The sequence below is a fragment of the Oryctolagus cuniculus genome, chromosome 3 (assembly GCF_964237555.1).
Source record: "Oryctolagus cuniculus chromosome 3, mOryCun1.1, whole genome shotgun sequence".
NCBI classification, from domain to species: Eukaryota; Metazoa; Chordata; class Mammalia; order Lagomorpha; family Leporidae; genus Oryctolagus; species Oryctolagus cuniculus.
The window spans coordinates 176,495,890-176,523,351 of record NC_091434.1 but is presented as its reverse complement, the minus strand read 5'-3'; the positions used below and the strand labels follow the sequence as shown (position 1 = coordinate 176,523,351).

At 38.7% G+C, this 27,462-nt stretch overlaps 1 protein-coding gene across 1 annotated transcript in view; it reads left to right on the top strand.

The window, feature by feature from the left end:
• CNTNAP2 (contactin associated protein 2) overlaps nucleotides 1-27,462 on the top strand; it is a 2,389,242-nt gene that overhangs the window by 1,036,360 nt on the left and 1,325,420 nt on the right. Inside the window, exons 6-8 of the mRNA XM_008258071.4 lie at nucleotides 1,651-1,835; nucleotides 7,657-7,800; nucleotides 11,474-11,738. Coding sequence (XP_008256293.2) covers nucleotides 1,651-1,835; nucleotides 7,657-7,800; nucleotides 11,474-11,738 — 594 coding nt within the window. The remainder of the gene's footprint in view (nucleotides 1-1,650; nucleotides 1,836-7,656; nucleotides 7,801-11,473; nucleotides 11,739-27,462) is intronic.

The window sequence follows — 27,462 nt, the reverse complement described above, 5'->3', positions numbered from 1 at the left end:
AATTCTTGCAACTAAATAAACTTGTTTTAATTCCATTTTCCATGACCTATTTGAAGTCCCCTTATATGTGTAAGGTATTTCATTAGAATATTAAATGTCATGAAAGGAAAGAAGGAGAAGAGGAAAGAAGGAGGAAGGAGGGAGGGAAGGATTTAAGGAAGGAAGGGAGAGAGGAAGGAAGGAGGGAGAGGGAGGGAGGCAAAGAGACTGGAGAGAGGAGGGAATGAAAGGGGAAAGGAAAAATTAGGGGAGGAAGTAGGGGGAAGGAGGATGAGAGACAGAAAAGAAAGGAAGAGAAGGAGAGAGAATTCAATGTGATAGTTAATTGTGTATCTCTCCTACTTTCATTTATCATTTATGCTGAAACCATATTATATTTTTATAGCATTTAATTTTCCCCGACCATAAAAAGCAATATCTATTGATTAAACTGAAGAATGGTATAAAATATGTAAAAAGCATCTGGAGATGAACTTGAAAAACATTATGAATTCTAACAATGTTTCACTCTTATTTGTAGTTTTGTTCCTATAGAAACCTTACTTCAAAACTATTAATTACAGAATTTGACCAATAGTATTAAGTAGAACAAACAAACAAAAAAATACTAAAAGGGATAAAGTATTTAAGTTGTTCATGAACAGTCAGGGCAAGGGCTGATCAAGTCACCATTTCTCATAGTGTTCATTTCACTTCACCAGGTTTCCTTTGCTTGGTTAGTTGTCCCCGATCAGGGAGAACATATGATATTTGTCCCTTTGGGACTGGCTTAATTCACTCAGCATGATGTTTTCCAGATTCCTCCATCTTGTTGCAAATGACCGGGTTTCATTGTTTTTGACTGCTGTATAGTATTCTATACAGTACATATCCCATAATTTCTTTATCCAGTCTACTGTTGATGGGCATTTGGGTTGATTCCAGGTCTTAGCTATTGTGAATTGAGCTGCAATAAACATTGAGGTGCAGACCACTTTTTTTGTTTGCCAATTTAATTTCCTTTGGGTTAGATTAATGACATATGTACTTTTTTATTTTAATTGATAATGAGTACATTTTCTTTGCTATTAAATATTATTTTACTATGATGACTTTTGGATTCAATGAAAATTGAGAACTGCCATTCTGCATTGTCTTGACCAATGCTAATCACGGTTGTAAGAGATTAGATTAGGTGACTGTTAATGAGTGCTCACGGTATGCAGAAGTGTGCTCAGTTCTATGCTGTATGAATCCATCAAATCGTCCCAGCAACACCATGAGGCTTGGGGCTCTTGTTCTCCTTTAGCATGAGGAATTCGAGACGCAGAGCCGTCTTCAACTCCTCTCGGTCACGCATCAGCTGGCGGTGCAGCCAGCATCAGAACCCAGCTCATGAGAGACTGGCCATCTAAGGAGCCTACACACGCACATTCGAAGCAGCCCGCACTTTATTTAAAGGAGAGCATTTTTCCCATGTTTAACAACCTCCATACACTTGGGATCAAAGCAGTTTTAAGCATAGCCACGGCTGCTTTTCCCCAGCGGGACTTCAGCGGGTGGAGCCCTACAGGGACATGGGCAGGTGGGCATGGGCAGCGGAAGATCTGCGCTTGCCTGCAGTCAGCCAGGTGGTCATTGCCTTGTTTCTCGTTCACTCCCGTGACTCAGGAAGCAACCAGCTTGGCCCCATCTACGGCCACACGTCCGTGATGACGGGCAGCCTGCTGGACGACCACCACTGGCACTCCGTGGTCATCGAGCGACAGGGACGGAGCATCAACCTCACCCTGGACAGGAGCATGCAACACTTCCGCACCAACGGCGAGTTCGACTACCTGGACCTGGACTACGAGGTACGCAGGGGAGCCAGCCGCACCTGCTCCCGGCTGTGACTATTGTGCCCGCCTGCACGCGGTCCCTTTTCTCTCCAAAGAAAGAGGAACCGTTCTAGGATAGTATGAAACTGTGTCATTTTGTTTATTTCTAAAACACTCACCATGAAAATTTGAAACATTTTTTAAAAATATTAGTAGCAAAGCAATAATGTAAAGGTGGTAGACCCTGCTGTGAGGGACATTTAATAAGTTCAGAGTGAATTTGGTTTGTCCTCTTTACCCTGGTATTTGCGGCAGCTACTCCTCTTGAGCTGCGTCATGTGCAGTGTGGTCCAGCGTGTGTTGTAAAACATCGAGCACGAATTCCTGAGTTCTGGTTTCTGTTTATTTTTAATTCATGATTGTTGATAGGTCTTTTGGCAAGTTTTATCCTCTCACGTATAAATGTCATTAAATAAATAAAGTAAAATAAAGAATACTTAAAGACATTGTCATAAATCGAAAGACTTTTACCATCTAGAGATTAAAAATGATGATCACATTGACCCTGCAAATATATATATTTATATTTATTTATTTTTATAGCCTCATAATATACTAGTAGGCATATTAGGTCTTTTAATACATTATTTGGAGAGCAATTCAACCTTAAAATGCTCATCAAACCTTTTATTCAAATATGTGAGTAAGTCTGTTTTAAGATTTTCATCATGGTGTGCACACAGTAAGAGAAAAAGGAAGCACTAAATGTACAAAAACATCATAAAATTCAAATAGATGTGCTGAAATATTATTTTGCCAGAATTTTCCAAAATTTCTCAGTTCATAGACAGCTTAGTGTCGCTCCCCCATTCACGCAGGACCCTGCGCTGTTCTTTTGTCTGCTTGGCCCTCCCCGGGTTTGCTGCTGGTTCTTCCCGGGTTGGCTGCCGATCCCTCACTCGCAGAGGAATGACGCAGTCCTGGGTTAGCTGCTGACCCCTCCACCTCCATGGAGGGGCAGCACCCCCTGCCGCTTTCCCCGCTTCTGCGGAGGAGCCGCACACCGCGGCCGGCTCTCTCGGGGGCTGCTCAGATGTTCCTCAGATGTTCCTGGTGCATGTTGTCTCTCTCCTCCTTTATAGTCCTCTTCCACCAATCCCAACTCTGCTGCCCACACGCCGAGCACGCTGCTCTCCTCCAATCAGGAGCAGGATCAGCTCCTGCAGCTTATCAAACTGATGAGGCAGCTGCGTAGTTGTTTGCTCCTCCCCAACGCCATATTGTGGGAGAGCAGATGCATAGAATTAGTCCTAGTTCCAGTAATTTAGTCTAGTCTCAGTTGCTCCCCACACTTAGTTGCATCAATAGTATTTCCACATCATCCCTAGGCCATTGGATCCAAATGACTTAAAAAATTATGTCCTGACACTTTGGTAGCCATTTGAAAATAAACATATTCTACCTCATTCTTAATGGCAATTCGTATTCATGGAATGAGTACACTGTACCTTATCAGATTTTGGAATCAAACTTGATGCTGCTCTTCTCGTTTTCTTTTCCACTTTTTACTTTCTGTGATACACCTTACTTTTATCAAAGGAACAACCAAGAACCCGGCTTCAAAAACAAAGGCCATCATCAGAAGGAATGCGGCATGATCTAATACTGGAATGGTAAACCAGCACAGGCTAGGGTTCCCCAGTGTCCAAAGAATGTCAAGTATTGTCATGTTTCCTCAAAAACTAAAATAACATATTCTGGAGCACCCTTGTGAGTTCGCTGTGCCATTTTACTGTTCCTTAGAGACGAGTGTTGAAGTTGCAGCTGCATGTGTGCAGATGTGTCTGTTATCCAATTTTATTTATAAATTTCTCTTTAAATTATTTCTTCATTTTCATTTAATTTGAAAATCAGAGAGACGGAGAGAGAGAGAGAGCTTCCATCCACTGGTTCACTGCCGACATGCCTGCAACATGGCTGGACCAGGTCAAAGCCAGGAGTCAGGAACACTACCCAGGTCTCCCATGTTGGTGACAGGACACAAACATTTGAGCTAATACTTGCAGCCTCCCAGCTGTGCAACAGCCTGAAACTGGGATGGAATTAACACCAGGACTCAAACAGGCACTGTGTCCCTGAAATCGCAGTGCTTTGGTTCTTCCAGTGTGGTCTAAGCAAAGGGCCTTGAGGCTGAAGGCAGGGGTGTGCCACTAAGTGCTTAATAACCTGCTCTCTCTAAGGGAGAAGAGAAGGAAGGTCTTGATGTAGCATTTGAGGATTTTCATGGTGCAAAATCCCCGCCATGGTTGCTTTCATGCTACTAACATGACAGTACTCAGCAAGGGATTGGCCAGATGAGCACAATAGCACATCATTTTTGCAGTATTTCCTTCATAGGGACATAAATATAACCTCATATATGACAGTAAAATTTAGAGGTGAATGCTATATAGTTATTTTCTATTTAATGTAATTTGTTTACATTAATCTCCATATAATATAATTGAAAGAGTAGTTATGTTTAAACTCAGTTCTCATGAGCCATTATGAGAGGAAGGATCCAGCGCAGCAATGCTAAGGGAGAATAAATGTTCCTATCACCAACCCCAGAGATGTGCAGCTTGGAGGAAACGAGAGAATACCACTTTGCTTCTTTGGCATAAGTCAGTGTGGAGGTTGCTTTGTGGGAGCTGGCCTAAGCGTTCCCTTTCTGTTTTAGCCAGGCACACCGCAGAGTGGGCCGATCACCATTTGCAGCCAGCTGTGAGCTAATGGTGGCCTGGGAGGAGAGCAGTGATGCACAGATGCACTTCACCGTGCTCCCCCTCTCAGCCAACAAAACCAAAGGCGGGAGAAGCTAACTGCTGCCTGGCCTGCACAGCCTCCCTTCTTCAGTCAGTTCTGGGAGACACCTGCTCTGCGTACTGTGCCCTTATCCTTTGCAGTGTAGCTCTCTTTGGGAAGTAGAGGAATGGCTCTCCCTCATCCACTACAGAACCGCAAACCGGCAAGGATGGTGGAGCCAATCAATCACATAGACTCAAATGGGAGCAGAAGCCTGAATCTGAATCTCGTTCTGCCTCTTAGTTATTGAATTCCAGTGGATAGTTCTTATTCTCCTCTGCAATTAATATCATGGTGTATTTCTCACAGGTTTATGTGAGGAGGCAATGGAGTCAGCAGAAGTGTGTCTGTGTGCATAGAGCTTACACACAAGATCAGTTAGGCTGTGTGCAGTAGACGCATGGCTGTCCTCATTCATATAAGAGCAATCTGGGGTCTCGTTCCACGGCAGCTCCATAGCAGTCCTCTTGTATCTCTCTGCTGCTCTATCCGCGTGCCTGCTGGACGTTCACTTCAGAATGGCTGCTCACATTCCACTTGGCCTTCCACCCAGCAGCAGAACGAGAGCAGATAAGCTTGTGTCCTCCCCATTTGACAGCAGCTCTTGGAGTCACACACAGCCCTTATAACTAAATATCATGAGACCAAAACGAGTTTCAAAGAGGCTGCTAAATGTTGTATATCAACTATCCAGCTGAAAAGCATAAATTTTGCCTTAAAAAGGTGAGAAAAATCACACCTAGAGTATGTAGTAGTCTCTGTGCTATCTCTGTGTGAGTCTGTATCATGCTGTGTAAATACATTGTAGCTCACAAAATTGCTAATGCAATTATTTATTTAGAGGTATGATTATTGGATGGTAATAACAGTGATAACTCCACTGTATGAACTGTATAAATACCTAATTAGTAAACTGACAAATGCAACAATTTTATTTATTATCAGAATAATAATACCAGAATAGATTTTGTGGTCCAACCAGTTTATTTTACCTTGAGAATACATTACTAGGAATAGTGATATGCTTATATTTGATTGATTACAATAGGGATTGGGATCAGAATCCACTTAGTTGTAAGGAACCTGCTCACTTGAGCCTGTGATCCTTCCTGAAAATCTCGCTGGTGATGTGCAATAAGTGCCTAGGGCTCCTGAAATCAGAGAAACTCTAAGGAGCATTGGAATCAGCACCCCAAAACCAATGAACGTCTCCAATTAAAGAGACTGCGCACAGAGGGAGCAAGACAATACTTTAACACTGGCATTTAATAATTTTATTCAAAATGTAATGTTGTATGTCATTAAGGAGAAGATGTTTTTTGCTATCAATCGGGGCAAAATTCATAAAAGATCGTATAGGGTAAGGTAATTGGGGATTAGTGGGTAAGGCTGATGGCCCAAGTGCCTGAGCCTCTGCCACCCATGTTGTAGACCTGGAAAAGGCTCCTGGCTCCTGGCTTTGGCCTCACTCAGCTCTGGCCATTGCAGCCATTTGAGGAGTAAACCAGTGCATGCAAGATCTCTGTCTGCCTGTCTGTCTCTCTGTCTCTCTCTCCCTTGCCCCCAATCTGACTCATCCTATCTCTGTATGTCTGACATCTGACTTTGAAATAAAAATGAGTCTTTAAAAAATGTATAAACAGGAAACAGGGCACTCCATTTTGTTAGTACTAATTACCACATTTGGTATTAGTTAGGAGTATGCAATGCCTAATAAAATCTTTTCAGTGCAACTTTAAATATTTCCCCATTAATTCTAAAATTTTAGATTTTACTATTTCTTGTAGCTTTCTAATTTTCTGTGTGTATCTATATTTGTGTGTATTTCCTCAATATTACCCTATTCTTCCTATACATGAACATCCTGACAAACTGTTTATATTCAGTTAACCATTGTTAATAAAAAAATTATTTTTAGTGAGGATCTTTTTCATAATGCCTCATAAACCAACATTATTTTGTGTCTTTTTTCCTACAAAAATAATTATTAAAATGCCAGTTCACTCGCTGAAAAACCTCCTAAAACACAAACATCTTTGCCTTTGGTTTCCAATAAGAGATCCTGACTTCTTAAGGTGTCTTTGACTATTTCAATTGCTTTAAGAAATACACAAGAAAAACTAATAATTGTATATATTGACTAATAATTTATTTTTAAGTATCTTGATTGTGCAGCTGTGATTAATAGCTTGATTTTATGCTATAAATCTACTATTAGTACTAACTGCCATTATTAGCAATATATTAAGTATAATTTTGTAGCATATGAATTTAATGCCACTATACTCTAACTTGGATGAAGACAAATGGAAAAATGCATACCCTCCTTCTATAAGCAGTTGTCCCCAGAGCAAGTCTTTAAGAAGCCTCGACTTTACTCCTTAGGATTTGGAAAACCTATAATATCATTTAGGACATATTGTTCAGCTTAAAGTGCACAAGTCCTCAGAAGCCTCCAATCAATCTACTAATGATACTTTTGAGCTAGTTTCTGTATTCAAATAAACTTAACAAACTTTTGACTGCAATGATCATTTGACCACACTAAGTCTACAGAGAGTAAATACAATATTCCTTGCTTTGGGCTGTAATTTTATCAGCTTATTACATTAGGGCTGATTATCTCAAGATTACTCGAGGCACTTATTGATAGTATGTCTTTGAATGATAAACATGAAAATATATTTTTAACATTACTTGATAAAATAAGTTTGCTGGATAAAATCTTTTAAAGTGTTCTCAGAAAAATTTATGCAATACCTTAAGGTTAATAAAGATGCAAGGGATTTTTGCAATTTGTTGTTTGCTTTTTGATGTAATTGTCAGAATGAATGATTCATTTACACAGTCCAGTAACAGAATGAAATGAAATATGTGACATATTTTGGAGGCAGAATATTATGTTTGTATATTTTGATGGAAGTAAAAAAAGATATGTGACCTTGGCTGTAGTCATTGTTTTATCTGGAGTGTTGTATTGCCATGTAACTTTTTACATTTTTTTTAATTGAAGATAACCTTTGGAGGCATACCTTTCTCCGGCAAGCCAAGTTCCAGCAGCAGAAAGAATTTCAAAGGCTGCATGGAAAGCATTAACTATAACGGCATCAACATTACTGATCTGGCCAGAAGGAAGAAATTAGAACCATCAAATGTGGTAAGAATCTTACACCTCAAAGTATCAGTCTACAAAACATTGAAGAACTTTTTTGGATTTTTATTGGGTATTGATCAACTACCATAAAAGTAGCATTTTTCATCATGTTTATGTTGGACTCAACAATTAAAAAAATACTTTTGAATTATCTGGAATTGTATGATTCTTGATATACCTGGAGAATAGATAATAGCTCCTGAGGTAACCTGGCCTGGACTCTGGAGCAGGCTTTGTTCAAGCAAGACACCAGCCTGTGATGCCCGGTGTTTCAGGGATCCAGTCATCAGCAAGCAGTCATCCTTGCAGGAGCTTCGTGCTGGCAGCTTAGCAGCCCTTATGTTGGCAGTGTCACATTTCCAAGTGTTCTTTATGTCTGCTCTGTGTTTCTTGCTCGTGGTTTAATTCAATATCTTAAAGTTTTTAAACCAGGAACTTCACTGTATTCATTTTCATACATCCTAGGATAATTTGTTCAAATATGTAAATACCTTTGTGTCAAAGTTCTAATCATACAGAATATTAAACAATTAAATAAAACTTAATTAAAAGCATGCTACCATTGGACTGTGAAAGCTGTACCATATATATATATATATATGTATACATATATATATATGAAAAAAAACACCTATATACTCAGATGGGGATTTCCCTTATTGTGGTTACATTTGATTTTTGGAGATGGCTACAGGTTGTACAAAACCAAGTCCACTAAAATAGAATCTTGGATTAAATAAAATGATATGGCTGAAACTAATGAGAAAAAACATTAGAAATGGAGAGAAAAGTCACATATAACATTTCATAATATGCATGTTCTATGAACTTTTTGAAAACCTTGTATGTGCCTAACTTTCCAAATTTTATTGTTCTAAAATTACTTTATTGTTAAATGCTACTTTGGGGCCAGTGCTGTGGCACACTGGGATAAGCTGCCACTTACAGTGGCATCCCATGACAGAGAACCAATTCAAGTCCAGTTTCCTGCTAACAATGCCTGGGAAAGTAGCGTCATCCATGGGTGAGATCTGGATGGAATTCCAGGCTCCTGGCTTCAGCCTGGAACAGCTATGGCTGTCACAGCCATTTTGGAAGTGAACCAGTGGATGAAAGATTGATCTCTCTTTCTCTCTCTCTCTGTGTGTGTGTGTCTATCTATCTCTCTTTCTCTGTCTCTCTCTATGTATATATTTTACAAAAAATAAGTCTTTTTTTTAAAGAAATTGCCTTAACTCCCCACTTCCCCCACTCACAACACATCAGACCCCTAAAGATATTAACAAAAAGTCATTGTCATAGGGTGCCTATGATTATGCAAGACCAGAAACTATTTCAAACCCCAGGAATCCATATGGTTGGGAGCCATAGCCATTGGAAGAGAGAATCCCATGAGTGCTTGCACTAAAAATAAACTCTGAAAATCTATATCATGGCCCCAAATTTGAGCCTCAGATTTTCATAAAGTTTTGGACAAATGGTGATCTCTGAATGAATACATGGAGTTCAGACTGTACATAATAAGCTATAAAATAATAATTCAATATTAAATGATTATTTAATAAATATCTCTTGAAAGAAATAAAATTATAATAATAATCAAAAGTTGAATTTGATGAAATTTTCCCATACAGTACATAAATAATAGAGGAAGCATATTAAGAGCTCCATTTATAGGTAATAGACCCTGTGGTAGGTATGTTACAAACATTTATGGTAATCTGAGAACCTTACTGTGAGAAAGATATCAATATTCTGTAGGTAAAAAAAATTGAGACTTAATCTGCAGATGTAACTTCCCAAGACGACTGTGATGGCATGTGGGTTGCACCTTCACAATATATGACTCCCAAGGTCATGGTCTTCTTCCATGCTATCTTCTGTCTTTTCTAGAAAAATATGCTTGTATATACACTGTTTTAAACTTTGCATAAAATGGTTCTAAAATGGTTTCTCAGAAATTGTTGCTGAAGACAAAAAGGCACAGAATTCAGATCATCAGAATCCCGTTTCTGTTATTGCTCACCTTTCAGAAGAGGTGAAATGTTATTTCTGCCCAACCTCACTGCTGGTCCTGGGAGTTTTCCTTTGCTGCTCAGACTATGCAGAACCCTACTGAGCAGATTCATTCCAAAATGAAGTTGAATTGCAAAATATATTGTGCCTTAAATCCTGTTTCAAACTTGAATATCAAAAATATTTTGTAAAGCTTAAAAAATTATAAGTATATTCCTTTTAACAAATATATTCATGGGCATAGAAGAAACTTCTAAATACACACACACACACACACACATACACACAATCTGAAAACCTTAGGCCAGAAAAGAAATGTAGGACATTTTGCAAACAAAGGCAAATATTTATGTAAGAAATTTGTTTTCAGATATGTCAGCTGCTGATTGTTCATTGCAACTGATCAGCACTAATCCTACTCCCTCTCCCATACACTCATTCCCGCATTGAGCACTTACTACGGAGTCAGCACATTTTCCAGGAAAGACCTTTAATTTTGCTTGAGAGACCATTCTTCCAACACATGTGTGTGGTCAGTTCTAACATCTCAATTATTAAGAACAGGCAGTTCTCATTGGTATAAGCAACCACTTGAAAATAATCATCTGCGAAGGTACATAGCGATTTTAATTTGAATATTAATTCAAGGAGACAATCATCCTTACATGTAATGCTCCATATGCTAAAATGGATTAACCAGATATCTGGCATAAAAGTGTGATGTTGTAAATAATTCATACATATATATATATATACATATATTCATATGTATGTAAGTATTTATAGAGAAGTACTTAATGAAAGTGTCATCAAATTACATTTACTGAAATTATATGGCAGGATAAAAGAAGTAGGTAGCAACTTTAGATTTTCATATAAGGGAAGGTACTTATGCACTGGAATGTGAAAGTCAGTGTATATGAGTTGCAAACAAATTTTTATGCCAAAAAGGAAGACTATGGTAGGGAGGAGAAAGCCTGAATTATTGCATATTTTCTTTTCATTTTGTACACTTTTCCACAAGCATTAATGCATTATATAAGCACACTTTATGAGAATTTAATGGGATTTTGGGTTGTATAACAAAATAATATGAAGTAAATACAATTGCACTGATGCTAAGTAGTTAATATTAACTAACATTTGTTAGATATGCAGATAAAAGACAAGGATATGTCCCCCTAAATATCTGTTTAATAATCAGCAAACAAGTAGCCCTTGTTCCCACTGGGACCTGGGTAACAGATGTACTGGCTTGGACCTCGCAAGCAGACAGGGACTTCTCTCTCCCAGCTGGTGCCCCGCCAGCAACAGCTTTGCTGCCTGCAGAACCTTCAGGGGTCTACACTCACGGCCACAACACAGGTACACCTGTCGCATCCTGTGGTCAACCCATTGCGGCAGGCTGTCAAGTTGTCAATCCCTTGATGGATGGTGCTTGTTACACCCTCAACTAAATGGTCAGTGGCTGTGCAATGCTAGATCTTACCTGCCCAGCAAATCCAGAAAGATCCACCCACTTGCTGAATCCATGCTGTTCCACCATGTCAGTGTTTGGCAGAAGCTCAAGCCCTGCTTCAACAATGTACAGAACGATAGCTCTGCAAACAGTCTAATGTGGATGCTCATGTCGTTCCCTATCTGCCTTTCTGTTTTATAGGGAAATTTGAGTTTCTCCTGTGTGGAGCCCTATACGGTGCCTGTCTTTTTCAATGCTACAAGTTACCTGGAGGTACCTGGACGGCTTAACCAGGATCTGTTTTCAGTCAGTTTCCAGTTCAGGACCTGGAACCCCAATGGTCTCCTGCTCTTCAGTCAGTTTGCAGATAACCTGGGCAACGTGGAAATCGACCTGACAGAGAGCAAAGTGGGGGTCCACATCAACGTCACCCAGACCAAGATGAGCCAGATAGATATTTCCTCAGGTCAGTGACATCTCTTTGACACTTGCACCTGAAACTGCCTTGGCAGATTCCAAAGCTGTGGCTGTGTTGTGTTTTGTTGGTGTTATGTGATCATGATTATGTTTCAGTTCACTTATTTGAGATACATGGTGACACTGTGTGCTGGTTGAATAATGGAATCTTGGGAAATTGTTGAAAGGGTAAGGCAGCGTTGGGTGAGATTGTGTTAGTGCGTCGATATCATCTATTCATTACAAACGCTAGTCCATGTTTATAGAGAAATTGTTATTCTAAGTGAATATTTTAGGCTTAAAACAGAGACTCTATTTTAATAGCATGACAGTATCTGGTATCTTTTGACTTCATGAACGTTCAAATACCTATAAAATTTTAACAAGCTTATATTGATTTAATTATACCTTTCAAGGAAGAGTTTTCAGATACCTGAATCAAAACTCCAAAGTGACCTCTCTAAAATTAGGCAAATTGTTGGATAAAAATAAAAATGAATGCAAACTGGAATGACAAAGTGAAGGTATCAACTGAGGGGAAGACTTGTTGACTAAACGTAGTCATTTTTAAACTTGGTATTGTAGTGATAACGTAGCTGATGCTTAAATAATGTTGTTAGTTAAGACTTACCAATCCTGGAATAGTCTTTTATTATTAATACTGTGTCATCAAAGTTATTTTACACACTTAGATGTTTACAAAAAGAAAAATAAATTCAATATGGCAATGAAAAATAATATAATTTCCATAGATGCTCCTTGTGAAATTTGTGCTTATCTTAAAATAGGAGATGGCAAGAAAACTAACATTTACTGAGACCCTCCTGCAGAGAAACCCAATGCTGGGGGAGGGAGTGGTAAAAGGGAATCTGGGCAGCTTCCCCATGGCTCTGAGTGCCATACAGGCCATGCTCCTGCGTCACACCCTACGCATGAACTTGCCACAGCTTCCAACACATCAGCTCTGTGTTTACCTTATTGCCCCAGTAGGCTGAAAGTTCCTTTAGAACATGGACCATACCTGTTCTTGTAACTCGAGTGTATAGAACTGTACCTGTAATAGAAGAGGTGCTCCAGAAACTTTTGCTGAATTCAACACTCAATCTTTGAACTAATATTCAGTAACAAAGTATTTCCTGCTAATGGATATCTCTTTCCTCTAAAATAGGCTCTGTGTTTCTGTGTAGCCCCACTCTAAGGATTACTCCTGGAAACCTATTCAAAGAAGATATAAGAACTGTTATGTCAGATGTGTGCCTGAATTATTGAAATCTAAAGCTATCGTGGAAACCTCACTTTGTTTTTGCTTTGTTAGTTTTACATTCTCCCTGAATGTTTAGTCAGAATGATGGATCAACCATATTTTATCATTGCTTCCCAGAACAAGTTCACGGGGAGAGATTTAGAGCAAGTAGAAAATATCTAGAAAGACCAAAATAATAGACAAAACAAATACACATACAAATGTGTACCACAGAAAAACTTCCTACTGTTAATGATAAATCATACTTTCCTGACCACTAAACACTAAAAGCATGAGTATGAAGTCCTCCCTCCTGGCACTGTCTGAGGAAACCCAACTTTGTTTCTGGATTTCCATCTGACACAGGCTATGAAAAATGAAATAATAACTTCTTAACCATGGTGATCAATAAACATTGATTAATGTTATTTGCCTCATTTAGGACTCCAACATAGTCTCATTCTAATTTAAGCTATGTTCATTTAAAAAAATAGAAAAATGCAAAGATCTCCAAAGTGTGACAACAAATTTATTGTAATATATTTTCCTGAAGGTGATGAAAATGGAATTTAGAAATTTTTGTCAATTTAGCTATAAATCTAGATAACCTTGACTTCACAGACTGCAAATTAAAGGAACCTGGTATAAATTATAAGCATTTCTATGGCCCACTATGACATAGTTAAATGAAATTGCCTTAATATTTCAAATATTTTTTTCTTATATGCATAATGGAAACTAAGGTTTAATTATCACCACTCACATTCGAAGAAGAGTAGTTAAGTAATTTATATACATCCATTAAAATAATTTTATCCTGGGGGCCAGCGCCATGGCACAGTAGGTTAATCCTCTGCCTGCAGTGCCGGCATCCCATGTGGGCACCGGTTCTAGTCCCGGCTGCTCCTCTTCCAATCAGCTCTCTGCTGTGGCCTGAGAAAGCAGTAGAAGATGGCCCAAGTCCTTGGGTCCCTGCACCCACAGGAGACCAGGAAGAAGCTCCTGGCTCCTGGCTTCAGATTGGCACATTCCGGTCATTGCGGCCGTTTGGGGAGTGATCAACGGAAGGAGGACCTTTCTCTCTGTCTCTCCCTCTCACTGTCTGTAACTCTACCTCTCAAATAAATAAAGAAAATCTTTAAAAAAAATATTTTATCTTGTGCTAATTCATTCATGCTAAAAATACTTGTGGAGTCCATAAAACGCAATTCATCATTTGATTTCTTTTAAAGATTTTATTTATTATTTATTTGAGAAGTAGAGTTACAAACAATGAGAAGGAGAGACAGGGAGAAAGGTTTTCCATCCACTGGTTCACTCCCCAGATGTCAGCAATGGGCAGAGATGAGCTGATTGGAAGCCCGGAGCCAGGAGCTTCTTCTGGGTCTCCCACACAGGTGCAGTGGCCCAAGCATCCTCTGCTGCCATCCCTGACCATAGTAGACAGCTGGATTGGAAGAGGAGCAGCCGGGACTAGAACCAGTGCCCATATGGGATGCTGGCACCACAGGCGGAGGATTAACTCTGCCACAGCACTGACCCCCATCATTTGATTTTACCCAGTTCATTTAAAAAGCAACGATGAGAAAATAGTTAACCCAATATCCTTTCCATGTCTATTCTGTTTTTAATCAACATGAACATTGAAAAATGTCAATTTTTATTTCTTGTTTCACATAGCTTGCTTTGAAATATTTCAAAAATGCAGAAAGTCTAGAAGGAAAAATACACACTAAAAGCATTTTTGTGTACACACACAGGGCATTGAGAAGACAACATAAGGACTCTAAATACTGTTGCTGTTTACCTGTAACTTGTATTTGCTTTAAGTTCTCAAGTACTAAATGAAGCTAATTCAGTTAAAATTTTTATTATATCTTTGGGAATCAATTCAAAATGACTCTTAAAATTAAGAGAATATTCACTATATTTTTCACTCTGTCTTGTATCTTTCTCTCCAAGTTATGATTACTTTTTCAAGAATCTCATTACGGCCCACACCATGGCTCAATAGGCCATGGTTCAATAGGCTAACCCTCCAACTGTGGCGCCAGCACCCAGGGTTCTAGTCCCGATCGGTGAGGAAGAAGCAACAGTAAAGGAAGACCTCTCTCCCTGTCTCTCTCTCTCACTGTCCACTCTGCCTGTTAAAAAAAAAAAAAAAAAAAAAAAATCAAATCTCATTAGTCATTGACAGTGAACTCAACCTGTAAAACTCAGTCAAAGGCCAGCGCCATGGCTCAATAAGTTAATCCTCCACCTGCTGGCACACTGGGTTCTAGTCTCGGTCAGGGAGCTGGATTCTGTCCCAGTTTCCCCTCTTCCAGGCCAGCTCTGTGCTGTGGCCCAGGAGTGCAGTGGAGGATGGCCCAGGTGCTTGGGCCCTGCACCCCATGGGAGACCAGGAGAAGCACCTGGCTCCTGCCTTTGGGTCAGAGCGGTGCGCTGGCCGCGGAGGCCATTGGAGGGTGAACCAACGGCAAAAGGAAGACTTTTCTTTCTGTCTCTCTCTCACTGTCCACTCTGCCTGTCAAAAAAAAAACCAAAAAACAAAAAACAAAAAAACAACCTCAGTCCCTCAGTCAAACCTGGCTAATGCTGAATTTGCAGAGCAAGTTATCTTTTTGTCAAAACATTTTCTTAATTGTAATATCAATTTTTAAAAAGCATTCCTCTGTTTTTTCTTTAGCACAGTAGTTACTGACTTAAGAATACATTTTTATTTATTTACTTGAACTTCAGAATTACGGAGAGGCAGATGAAGAGAGAGAGAGAGAGAGAGAGAGAGAGACAGAGAGAGAAATTGTAATCCATAAGCCGTACTTTGGAAATTTATATTCATTAAATAAAAGTTAAAAAAAAAGTGATTGCTGAACTTGAAAAAAAAAAAAAAAGAAAATCTTCCATCCACTGGTTCACACACCAAATGGCCACAATGGCCAGAGCTGGGCTGATCTGAATCCAGGAGCTTCCTTCAGGTCTCTCACATGGGAACAGGGGCCTAAGGACTTGGACCATTTTCCACTACTTTCCCAGAGAGCTGGATCAGAAGTGGAGCAGCCAGGAGTTGAACTGGCATCCATATGGGATGCCAGCATTGCAGGCGGCGGCTTTACCCCCTATGCCACAGTGCCAGCCCCTACACATTATCTTTTTTAATAATAAGTAGTAATAAAAAAAACTAGAAGCTGAAAAGGGTCTAGTGGATAACATCTGTTCATTCTATATACAATGTTATTTTAACTTTCAGTTGAAAAGCCTGTTTGAAAGGGGACCTAAAACTGTGCTTTTCAAGCAATTTTTATCAAAACACAATAAAAAAAAAACTTGTGTCAAACTCAAAGCCTGCTGACAGAGGTTCATAACATGAACTTTACCATGCTATTGTACTATTTGAAGAGTTATTTACTTATTTATCTGAAATGCAGAGTGACAGAGAGAGAGGGAGAGACTGAGAAGAGGGGTCTTCCCCTTGCTGGCTCACTTCCCAAATGCCTGCAATAGTCAAGGGTGGGCCAGGCCAAAGTCAGGACCCAGAACTCCCTCTGGGTCTCCTCTGTGGGTGGCAGGGAATCCAATACTTGATTCGTCATTGACTGCCTCCCAGGCACATTAGCAGGAAGCTGGGTCATAAGCAGAGCAGTCAGGCCTGAAACCAAGCTCTCTGACAGACAACCTGTGCATTCCAACAGGCAGCGTAAAATGCTGCCCCACAACATCAGCCCCTTGCCTTGCTATTTTTAATACCCTATAAAAATTTCTACACTTTTTTTTGCTTATGTTGAAAAAGTTGCCATGACCCTACAATGATTCATGTCTAAAAACAGTTTAGAAAACTTAGATTACTGTTTTGTCTTTTCATTTAAAATGTTGGAATTTTTAAAGATTTTAGTTATCTGGGTGCATTTTTTCCCATAACTGCTCATTGGAAGATAAAATATACATTCCAGGAACCATATTGTAGTATCATAGTAACAGTAAAAAATAATAAAGTTTATTCCTCTATGATGTATTGCCAAAATGAAAAAAAAAAACTACCTAGCATTTGAAACAAGAGTTTTATTGCAACATTCCTGGATTTTATATCACTAAATGTGAACAAATATTTAGGACAGTACATACTCAATCTGCTATGCCCATATTAATAAGGTTATGAAATGTGATTCAGTATTTACATAGTGGAAAGTTATCCCTATTAATGACCTCTCTCACCTATTGGGAAAAATCACTTACTCTCCATGTAGACACAGCCTCTGTAAACAATGCAGAATATGTCCTGCTCCTACATCAATTGTTTGGTTAAGCTCAAGTGTTTGAACCTCTTTGTTTTGTTTGCGTAGATATTGCTTCAGTTTTACAGTGACTGTTTAGCATCCACACTGTAGCAGGCACCTGTACTCAGCAAAGATCATCTATGTTTGTATTTCTGTCCCCAAAGAAAATCTTGTGTGGCTTTGTTTTATTTACTTTTGCTTGCTAGCAAAATATCCTTAGTAAACCTTTGAGTGGCATTTGAATGTGTCAATGGAAAAAACAGTTGTTTTGTTACTTTAATATGTGGCTGGGGGGCATGCTGAGAGATATTGGCAAAATCCCCTTCAGTCTGGGTAAATTAGGTGCTTGTTTGAGACCACACAGAACACTGTCTGTTCATCCTCAGTAATTGCAATATCTCTTTTCTTGGTTTTATTTCTAAATGTAGCCAGAACTTTAATATTTCTTTTAAAAAGTTCATTCTTTCCAATTTCAAAATTTCAGTGATAATTTGCATTGTGAAGCAGCTTTTTCATCCAATCAGAAAAGAAAGTTCTCATTTGTAACACAAATTTTTATGTTTTAATTGTTTGCTGAGAAATGATTTCCAGCTCTCTGATTTAAAACTGCTGCAGTCATTTCAAGATTCATTAAAATAAATTTCCATAACTCAAAAATTAACTAGTGTTTAGGAATACTTCACATACTTCAAATGATTTGTTTTATAATGTTTAAAGCAAAGTGATTGGAGAATTATTTAGTAATGTATTTTATATTCCTTAAATCAAATTTAAATTATAATTAATAGAACATAATTAAAAATGTCACTCTCCTTTGATCTATTAAATCTGAATCATTATGATTCTAAGAAAATAAAGATTTAGTTAGAGGTATTTATTTCAACATATATATGGTAATTAAGATAAGTGAAAACAAATAATTGGAAATGGACAGATGATTTTAAAGAGGGTATTCTTGTGTGAAATGCTGTTGCCAGTACAAATCATGTTTCTCAGATAAAGTTCAATGTCATGGTAAAATATAACACTGTGAATAAAAGCATTTAGAAAAATCTAAGTAGAATGTGACCCCTGGCATTATTATTTTAAATATATAGATGGCTAGAAGAGGGTCAGAACGAAATAAAATCTGAAAGATACTAACAGTCTCTAATTGGTAGAGCATTAGCTCATTTTGTTTACTTCATTTTTTTAAGATTTATTTATTGAAAGTCAGAGTTACACAGAGAGAGAAGGAGAGGCGGGGGGGGGGGAGGGAGAGACAGGTTTTTCATCTGCTGGTTCACTCCTCAATTGGCCGCAATGGTCGGAGCTTCTTATGGGTCTCCTATGTGGGTGCAGGAGCCCAAGGGCTTGGGCAGTCTTCTAGTGCTTTCCCAGGCCATAGCAGAGAGCTGGATGGGAAGAGGAGCAGCCAGGACTTGAACCAGTGCACATATGGAATTCTGGCACTGCAGGTGGTGGCTTTACATGCTATGCCACAGCACTGGCCCCTTGTTTACTTCTTAATACCTCTCAGATTTACTCCTATATATGTGTTCTATAATGAACATTAATTTATGATAAAAAGAAAGTTACAAAATAATTGATCATTGATGATATTCCTGAAAAATAAAATATTTACCAATATGAGTGGGAATTACAAAGCCTAAGTTATATCTGTATCTAATTCTGGCTCTCCTATTTAATAAGAAGCACATGTAGTCAATTTTTAAGAAATTGGCATTTAAATGATAAGCGGAAATTTAATTTCCTTAATGGCATTTATTAAATGCAAAAAACTGGGGATGGGCCTATAACTTTTTAGTATTTAAAAACATACGTAACAAATTGTGAAAAAAATGCCACACTTTCCATTTTGAAACTCTTTGTCAGTGTGGTGAATGGACATAAGAATAGATATATTGATGATAGGTAGAAGATGGATGGATAGACAGACAGACAGATACTATATGAGAGCATGTTTCCTTAATATTGCTAGCTATTGGGTAACAGCTTATCGATTTATCTCTTAGTGGTGAGTCAATGAATGAAAGCTCTTTTTACCCACAATTTATCTACCTGTACTTCTACAAAATAAGCAGCTAAAAATAACTTGTAGATTTTCATGCTTTTTGTGGGCTTGTAGATCCTGCAAAACCCAAATCTGTCATTTTAAGACAAACATTCCTCTAGACTCTTAGATGGAAGACAAAGCCCAAGGAAGGCTGGCCATGAAGCACTATGTTCATTTTAATTAGGAGCCTGAACTTGCACGGGGAACAGCATAGCTTCTCCAGCATAGTAAATGTCAAAAGAAGTATAGCTATGGATCTGTAGATAATAGACATAGTCTATACCTCTGAGTATAATTTTAGATATCCCTGGACAAATCTACAACACATTTAGCTGATTTTAGTCCCCTAAGTTCACAAGGAGGCTCGCTGGGAGAGCCACATGGTACCAAGTAAAAAGCACTGGAGTGAATGGTGTGTTGTTCCTGGGGTAGCTTCGCCCAACTGGCTTTTTATTATATTTTTAGTCCCAGAGTGGCTGTCCTATCATCATGCAAGCTGAGTGGAAAGCTACCTTTAATTATACTTCAGTGCATGCGGCTGCACTTTTTCCACATCAATAGACACATTATATTCCAAGATGAAAGGGAAAAAAGGCTGGGTGGGGATGGGAGAGTTTTGTGATGTTAAGTATTGATTTATTCTTTAGAAAGCAAAGGGGACATTTTAATTTATAATCACACTCCAGGATACCATATCCATTCTCATTTCTACAAGATTTCAGGTCTTTTAAAATATGTTCTATGCCTTTTTTAGGAAGATGAATAAAACATGATTGTATTTGTGTGCATCTAGTAAGTTTGAAAAGCAAGTAGAGGTAAAATTTTAGTAAACTTTGGTGGATCAAATGGAGGTAAAAACTGCCAGTAGGTCCCAGATAATGTTTTAAAGGCCTCAGCTGATGGAGAGTGTGTATGGGAACAATGGGTTAAGCCACTGTTTCGCATGCCTTGTATTCTACATCCCAATATGGCTGTGCCTAATATCTAGTCCCAACTCCTCCACTTCAGATCCAACTTCCTGCTGATGCAGGAAGCATGCGATGTAATGTGCCCTAGGAGGCAGAAGATGATGCCCCAAGTGCTTGGGTTTTTCTCTCCCACCCACATGGGAGACCCAGATGGAGTTTCTCACTTTGGCTGGCCCATCCCTGACTGTTACTGGCTTTTGCAGAGAGAATCAGCAAATGGAAGATCTCTCCCTCTCTCCCTCCCTCTCTCTCTCTCTTTCCATTTCTCTCTCTACATCAGCCTTTCAATTACATAAGCCAATCTTTAGAAAGACTTCAGTTTACCATGCCAATAACCAAAGAGAATAAAGTCAGACATCTCTAGTATAAACAATGGGAATGAAAATGAATGATAAAACACCACCTAAGACCAAAACTCATGAACTCAAATTTTATACACATGTGCATGCAGTTGATGCTTCCACAACAGAAATAGGAAGGGCACAGGAACAAACCAGTCTTACTTAAAACCCTCTTTTCCTTCCACTTAAGTGTAAGGGCAGAAATTTCCCTGAATGATAATGAGTAATTGATATATTTAATCACTACGGATTTATACAATGGAGAGGAATCTAAGTCAATTTTAGATGTTTTTCTCACTGAGTTCCTAATTTTTATATCAAACAGTTAATAAAATAAATAAAGAGGCTATGAAGCAGCCATGGGGTATTTACTTTCTTAATCAGAAAAAAAGAAAAATATACACACACACACAAAGCTAAGTCATTTTAGGAAATCTTCCCCAATGCCATCCATCCTTACCCCCACTAATCTCATAATGAGAATTACCAGAGGCAATTAGCTTGAGCAGAAAAGTCAGACTGTGAGATATCAACAATCATCCACCTTTTTGCATTTGTTTTTCATGGTCTTTAGGCAATATGTGAAGCATTTAGGGCTACTAGGCTCTAGTTACTTGGTTATGACTAGTTGGGAAATGACCTCATTGATGAGGTCTCCTGCCTATTCTGGGTGAAACTACTTGGAAATCTCTGAAAGTGACTGGAGGTCAGCTAAAAGATGGACTCCTCCACATGCCCAGCTTGGTGTTTGGCCACACATATTTCTTACTGTCTTTCTTCAAACAAGCTCTTCTCAAGAAAACCCAGGGGGAGCCCACAATACTGCCTAGAAAGTGATTACCTCTGAGAAACAATGTATCAGGAAATGTCTGTGTATATGAACCTGTCTTTAACTGATATTCAAATTTTTTATTTATTCCTTCTGATGAATCTTCCTGAGGCTGCCGTAACCTGAGCACAGATCCTACTGACGGTTACTGACTTTCTGTGTGACATCCCAGTCCTCTTTCTTCTCTCCACGCATCACTTTTTCCCTCTTCGTGTACTTTGAGCCAATTTATTTTATTAAAGTTCTACCTCTATCTTTGCTGGCACGCTTCTTAGAATCCGATGTATTCTGAGAGATGCTGATTACCTGCCTCGTATGTCTCATCTTTCTGCAAGTGTTTCCAGCCTGTCTCCTAGCGCCTGTAGCTTTTCTGGGCTCCATTCAGAGACTGTTTCCCTACTGGGTTACCTCTGTCCACAGGCTGCGGTCTTACAACCCCTCCACACACCAGCCTGCAGCAGTTCCCTGCCTGGATTGGAGCACTGTTCACCTCGGATTTCCCTGTAATCTTCCTCTCCCCATTCAAGTTAACTATTTTATTTTAAGCTCTGACTTTGCCGTCTCCAGTCTAGGGTGCAGCCTCCCGTTGCCTAGGAATATTGTTTACCCCAGTAGGTATGAGTTTTCACCACCTCCCAACCTGGTATGCCTCCAGCAATCCCTATGCTGATCACTGCCAAATTTTTGTTTCCCCCTGTCTTCTCTGTTATCGAATCCTATTGTTTCTTGGCATGCAGATATAACACTCAGTTTATTAGGGAGAAACTACCAGCAGGTTAGTTGTAAAGTCCCCAGTCCCTCAAGCTCTTACTTGTGATTGAGCATAGCTGGTCAGCTGACACTGTAGCTGAAATTCCATACCTATACTGCTCTACATAATGAAACAGATGAGAGGCAGGAAAGTTGTCCTGTTGGAGAAGGGGATCCCCAAGAGCCCAGTGACTGATACCAGCCACCTCTCTTTTTCACACTGACCCAGATCTGCTGAACTTACTCTCCACTAAGCCACAAAAGCCTGGAAGCAATGAGACTCTCTATGTGTTTCTCATTCAATCCTGAGATCAATGAGGATAACTATGATAATAGATAATGCTATTGAATGTGCATACTCTGCCTATCACTGTGCTAAATCCTTTTATTCGTTATCTTGAATAAGGGTCAATAACCTTGCAAGTTAGGTGTTATTGAGAAACCTTCTTTCTAACTCACTTATATCAATGATAAAATCATTCTTCTAGTGACCCAAGTTCAAAACCTTGGGAAAAATCTAATTTTGGTCTCCATCTTCATCTGGCACATGTAATGATTTGACATTCACCACCATCACCCATCCATTGGCTCTTTACCCTAGTTGAAAGACTCATTACTTGAAAGACAATCAAGGCGACCTCTCTTTTCATCAACCCAAATATTATGGTGTAATAGTTAAAAACCCACTGGTTAATACTGATTGAATTCTCTCCTTGTTCCAGTCCCGTTTTAAGCAAAGATAGCATGCACAACTGTGTTAAGTCATATTTAATTCTCTCAGCAACTCCACAGGAAATTAACCACAATCACCTACATTTTATATTAGAAGAAACCTGGGCATAGAGAAGAGTAAGTCACTGAGGTACCTCCAGCTAGGAAGCAGCAAGCTTGATAAGGAATTCAGGAAATTTGAGTTTAAAGTCAGTACATTTGACCAGCCAATGGCACTCTCTCTAACTTTCACTCCACTCTGGTTTTCATTCACAAGAATCAGCTTTTGTTAAATATGATGCATGTGAAGTATTTTGATTGCAGTACCTATCATAAATGATGCCTTGATCTTCTATTGTCAAGATTCCCAAGGAGCCTTTTAAATAATTTTCCTTACTATTTCTAATTTTTCTGCCACATTATCCAAGTTTATATTTCTAAAATGCAAGGAAAATACTTCAATTATCTCATATTACCAAAGGGATAAGTCACAGTTTCTCAGCATGATACACAAGAGATTGTACATACTAAGTCCCGTTAGACTCTTTGGTCTCACTTTTTCTTCTTCATATCAAATGTTGACGACTTTCCACTATCTTCTAGAAATTTCTTCCTCCATATATCATCATGTTAAACTCTTTGTCATGCTTCAAGGTCTAGATTTAACCATTGTCTGTTCCCAACCATAGGTAACAGTTTACCATACTCTGATATAGCACCTCACGTTGATACTATAAAACAAGATGTAGGCTGCTCTCACTGGAAAGCCAATTTACCCAAGATGAGAGTTGATGCAAAGAAATCAGGCTCATTCAAGAGGCCTGCAGTCTTGGTGGAAAAATAGACACTTCTTTCTCAAAGAGTTTTTCCTGCTTGCAAGGTTAGCTGAGGACATTTTACAAGAGAAAGGGTGTGGTAGGGGTTGGAAAGATAGTGGGTAGAGTTGATTGTCAAGAAGATGAACTTGGTTAGGTGATGGGCCCTCGGATTTAAGGTTTTGTGGTTGTAAATTTCCAACATCAAAAGGAAAAGTTCCTTTGATGTTGGACTTGCTGATTGCAAATTCCGCCCTCATCTGAGGTCTTGCAATTGTAGCCATTTTACTGTAGTTAGTCTCTCGAACTCTCAAGCAAGCATTATTTATCTATTGAGTTAAACATAGTTATCATAAAGTCAGTAATTAACATGTGTTAAACAGAATGTGAAAAGCGAGAAGAAAATGTATTCACTTTAGTTATAGTTATAATATCTTGAACAACAATTGTTTTCTTTGGTCCATCTTAAATTGCAAACTCTTCTACGACCATGAGAAACTCACATCTGTATCCCTGAAACTTAACACAACACTCATCAGAATATAAAAGCAATCCTTTCATCTTCACTTTTTGGTTGGATTTACATTGGGACTGTTGTGGTTTCCTTAATCTCTCTGCCCACCAGGTCTCTAACTGAGATCATTCCACAAATCTCCAGCTGGTTAAACTTCCAGAACATGTCATTTTCCCATTCAAAGACCTACGAACTCCTCGATGCTCAGGACTGCTGTGTCTGCACAACAATCCTGAATACTCATCCCGTGGTGACCTCACTTCCTTCTAAAAGTCTAGTCCCTCTTCCTGTTTGCATTTGATTGACATTGCATTGACATTATACATTATATTTTTCAGGAATTTGACTATTCTCTGTTAGAAGATTTTTAATCTCCTAAAGCATTTTAAGGACAATAATCTTACTTTGCCTGTCTACCTCTGAGCCCAGCACAATGTCTTACACATGGCATGTTTCCAAAATACAGTTGATTGATTTTTTTTAAATGAACTGATACCAAGATGTTATAACTGTAACTTTACAGTTCTCTTGTCTTCATCAATTTCTGTGAACCAAATTCATTGTGAGAGGAGAATAGCTTGTCTCTCAGAGGAAATAATTGCTTAACTGTGGGAGGCTAATGTGTGTGAAATTGATCAGGACCTGAATTTTGATTTGATATTTTTATAATAAGAGGATTTTTTAAAAGAAATTGAAGGCTAGTGCTACAATGAGTAAAGCATTTTATGAATAAAATAAAAGCATATATACATTTGCTGAAAAATATATTCTCAGGAGCATGACAAGAAGTAAAACCTTGAAATTAGTCACATTCTCTTTGTATTTATTTTTTCAGACAGAATACAAAAAAGAAATATGCATGATTAAAATTAATTTAGCTTTATTCTGTTCTTTAGGCTTGGCAATGCCTTTGACATGATAACTCCAGGGAAAAATAAGGAAATCAAAGTTTTCACTACCTTCTCTGAAAGCACTGTGATCTCTAGTCAGTTCTACATGTGGTTAAAATAGAGACTGTCTGTTTGTTGTAAGAGCTAGTCTGATTTGTTGTGTCAAGGGAAACAGTGTCTCTGGATGATCAAATTGTGTTGTCTCTGACTTTCTCCATTGGGTAACTCCAGCAATAACATTATTGGTTAGGTAGTCGAACAATAAAACATAGCCTTCAGGGTAAGTTCCTAGGAGACACAACTCATCTATGAGGACATGCGGGAGTAAGTCTTATCTCTAGCATTGCTCAATTCCAACCACAGCACATTCATCCTAAGTCTACATAACATCTTACAGCATATACTTAACATACTTAGAGCACACTTCATTCACCTATGGTGGGAAGAATAGAACTAACAAATTCTCAGCTTTTCCCCCACATTCTGTACAAAGCAGTGCTAAACAGAGAAATGTGAAATCTAAATTGAAAAAAGGCAGAGATCTGTTGGCCAATAAGTTTCTATCCTTTTCCACCCCTTACTTCAAAGCTACTGGATTGTATTCTAAATAGGGCAATCATAGGTATACATAGAAAATTGTTTGTTCATCAAAAGCTTAATAAGAGGAATAAACCCTTGATAGTCTCTAAAAGAAATATTTCCCTTAGGAAACTGAAAGAGAGGCTGCTTTATATCCATTGTGTTGCTGCCTGGAGTGGTTTTGTAAAACATAGTGCAATTGATTACATGGAAAAGCCAATGGACATCACTATTCACAAGCCTGAAGAATGTGATCTCTCACATCCTCAGCAAGTAGTATGGGCTGGTAGGTGTCGTGAGCATGGGCATGTGTTTAGGTGTATATGCATACTCCTTTGAAAGAAGCCCTTTAATCTTTAATGGCATAAAAACTCAGAATTCAATAATTCTATTTCTACTTGACTGCTATGTCTCCATTTGCCATGTTTGAATGATTTAGAAAAGATTAACTAAAATGATAGGACATTAAAGAAGGCAGAATTACAGCTTATCCAGAACATGTAGTGAGTGTTTGGTTTCATTCATTCCCTTTTCTCAGGAATTCATGTATTTATTATTAACCAGCAAAGAAATAACAGTTCCTAGCCTTTCCAACTTTTTTTTTATAATATCATGGCAGCTATGGGAAGTAAGGAAAATATTGATGGATAGACCCTGTAAGACAGTGTTTCCCAACTAGTGGTGATTTTGATGCCTGGGGAATTTTTTGCAATGTCTGGAGACATTTTTAGTTGTCACAACTGGAGGTGAGGATATGGGGTTTGTGTGGCATCTAATGGGTGGAGGCCAAAAATCTGGCTAAGTCTCCCACAAAGCAAAATTCGCAACCCCACCAAGTGATGATTTATTCGGTCTCAATTGTCAGTAATGTCCAGGTTGGGTGCCATGATCTACAGGAGCTCTTCCTCTGTCCTCCTAAAGCTGGAACCCGGGAGAGAGAGGCCACACCTCTTTGTTCTCAACTGACTTCATTTTCTTCTACACTAAATATCAAGCTAATAAGTTTAGACAGGCTGTCTCCTGAGATCCCTTTTAGGTCTAGTTAGATTTTTTTCTCCGCTGTATCATTTTGTCCCATGTCTTTTATAGATTTTTCTTTCAGTTCCAACATATATACTTTGATAAAATTCAAGACTCTTTAATTCCCATTTGCTTTCTTTGTGCAACTTTTGCTCTTTGAAACCATGGAGTAGAATTGTCCCTTCTTCTCTAGTGCAGTCAGAACTCATCACACAATGAGTTTGTTCTCCCAGGAAGCCCTCATATGCGCTATTATGAGCCACATACATTTTTCCTTCTTTTAAACTGTGAGAGCTAGTTTTCTATGTATTTGACCTTTTAAGTATTTTGCTTTACTATAACTTGTTCTGCCTGATACAAACATAAGCCAAATGTGTACGTATGAACTTGGCATGAGGCAGCAAATACTTACCTAAATAATGAAAATGTTTGATTGCCAATACTAGATTCAGGTGCTATGAAATTTCAGTGAATGATATTAATGGTAAGCATAAAATGTTATAGCAGTAGATAGCCTTAACTAGCCTCATTGTGTTTGCAAAGTGGAGTCCACGTGGATTCCGCATAAAGAGCCAAAGGTGAGGTAACTGAAGGCATGACACAGCAAAGATGAGCGAGCACTCAGCATCTTTGTTTCTTCATAGACCGACTTCCTCCCCATGAGATCCCAAATGATTATCGCATTTTCTTTCAGTGGACAATGTGGGAGCTCCTCTTCCTCACCATGTGTTTATCCCTTCTATC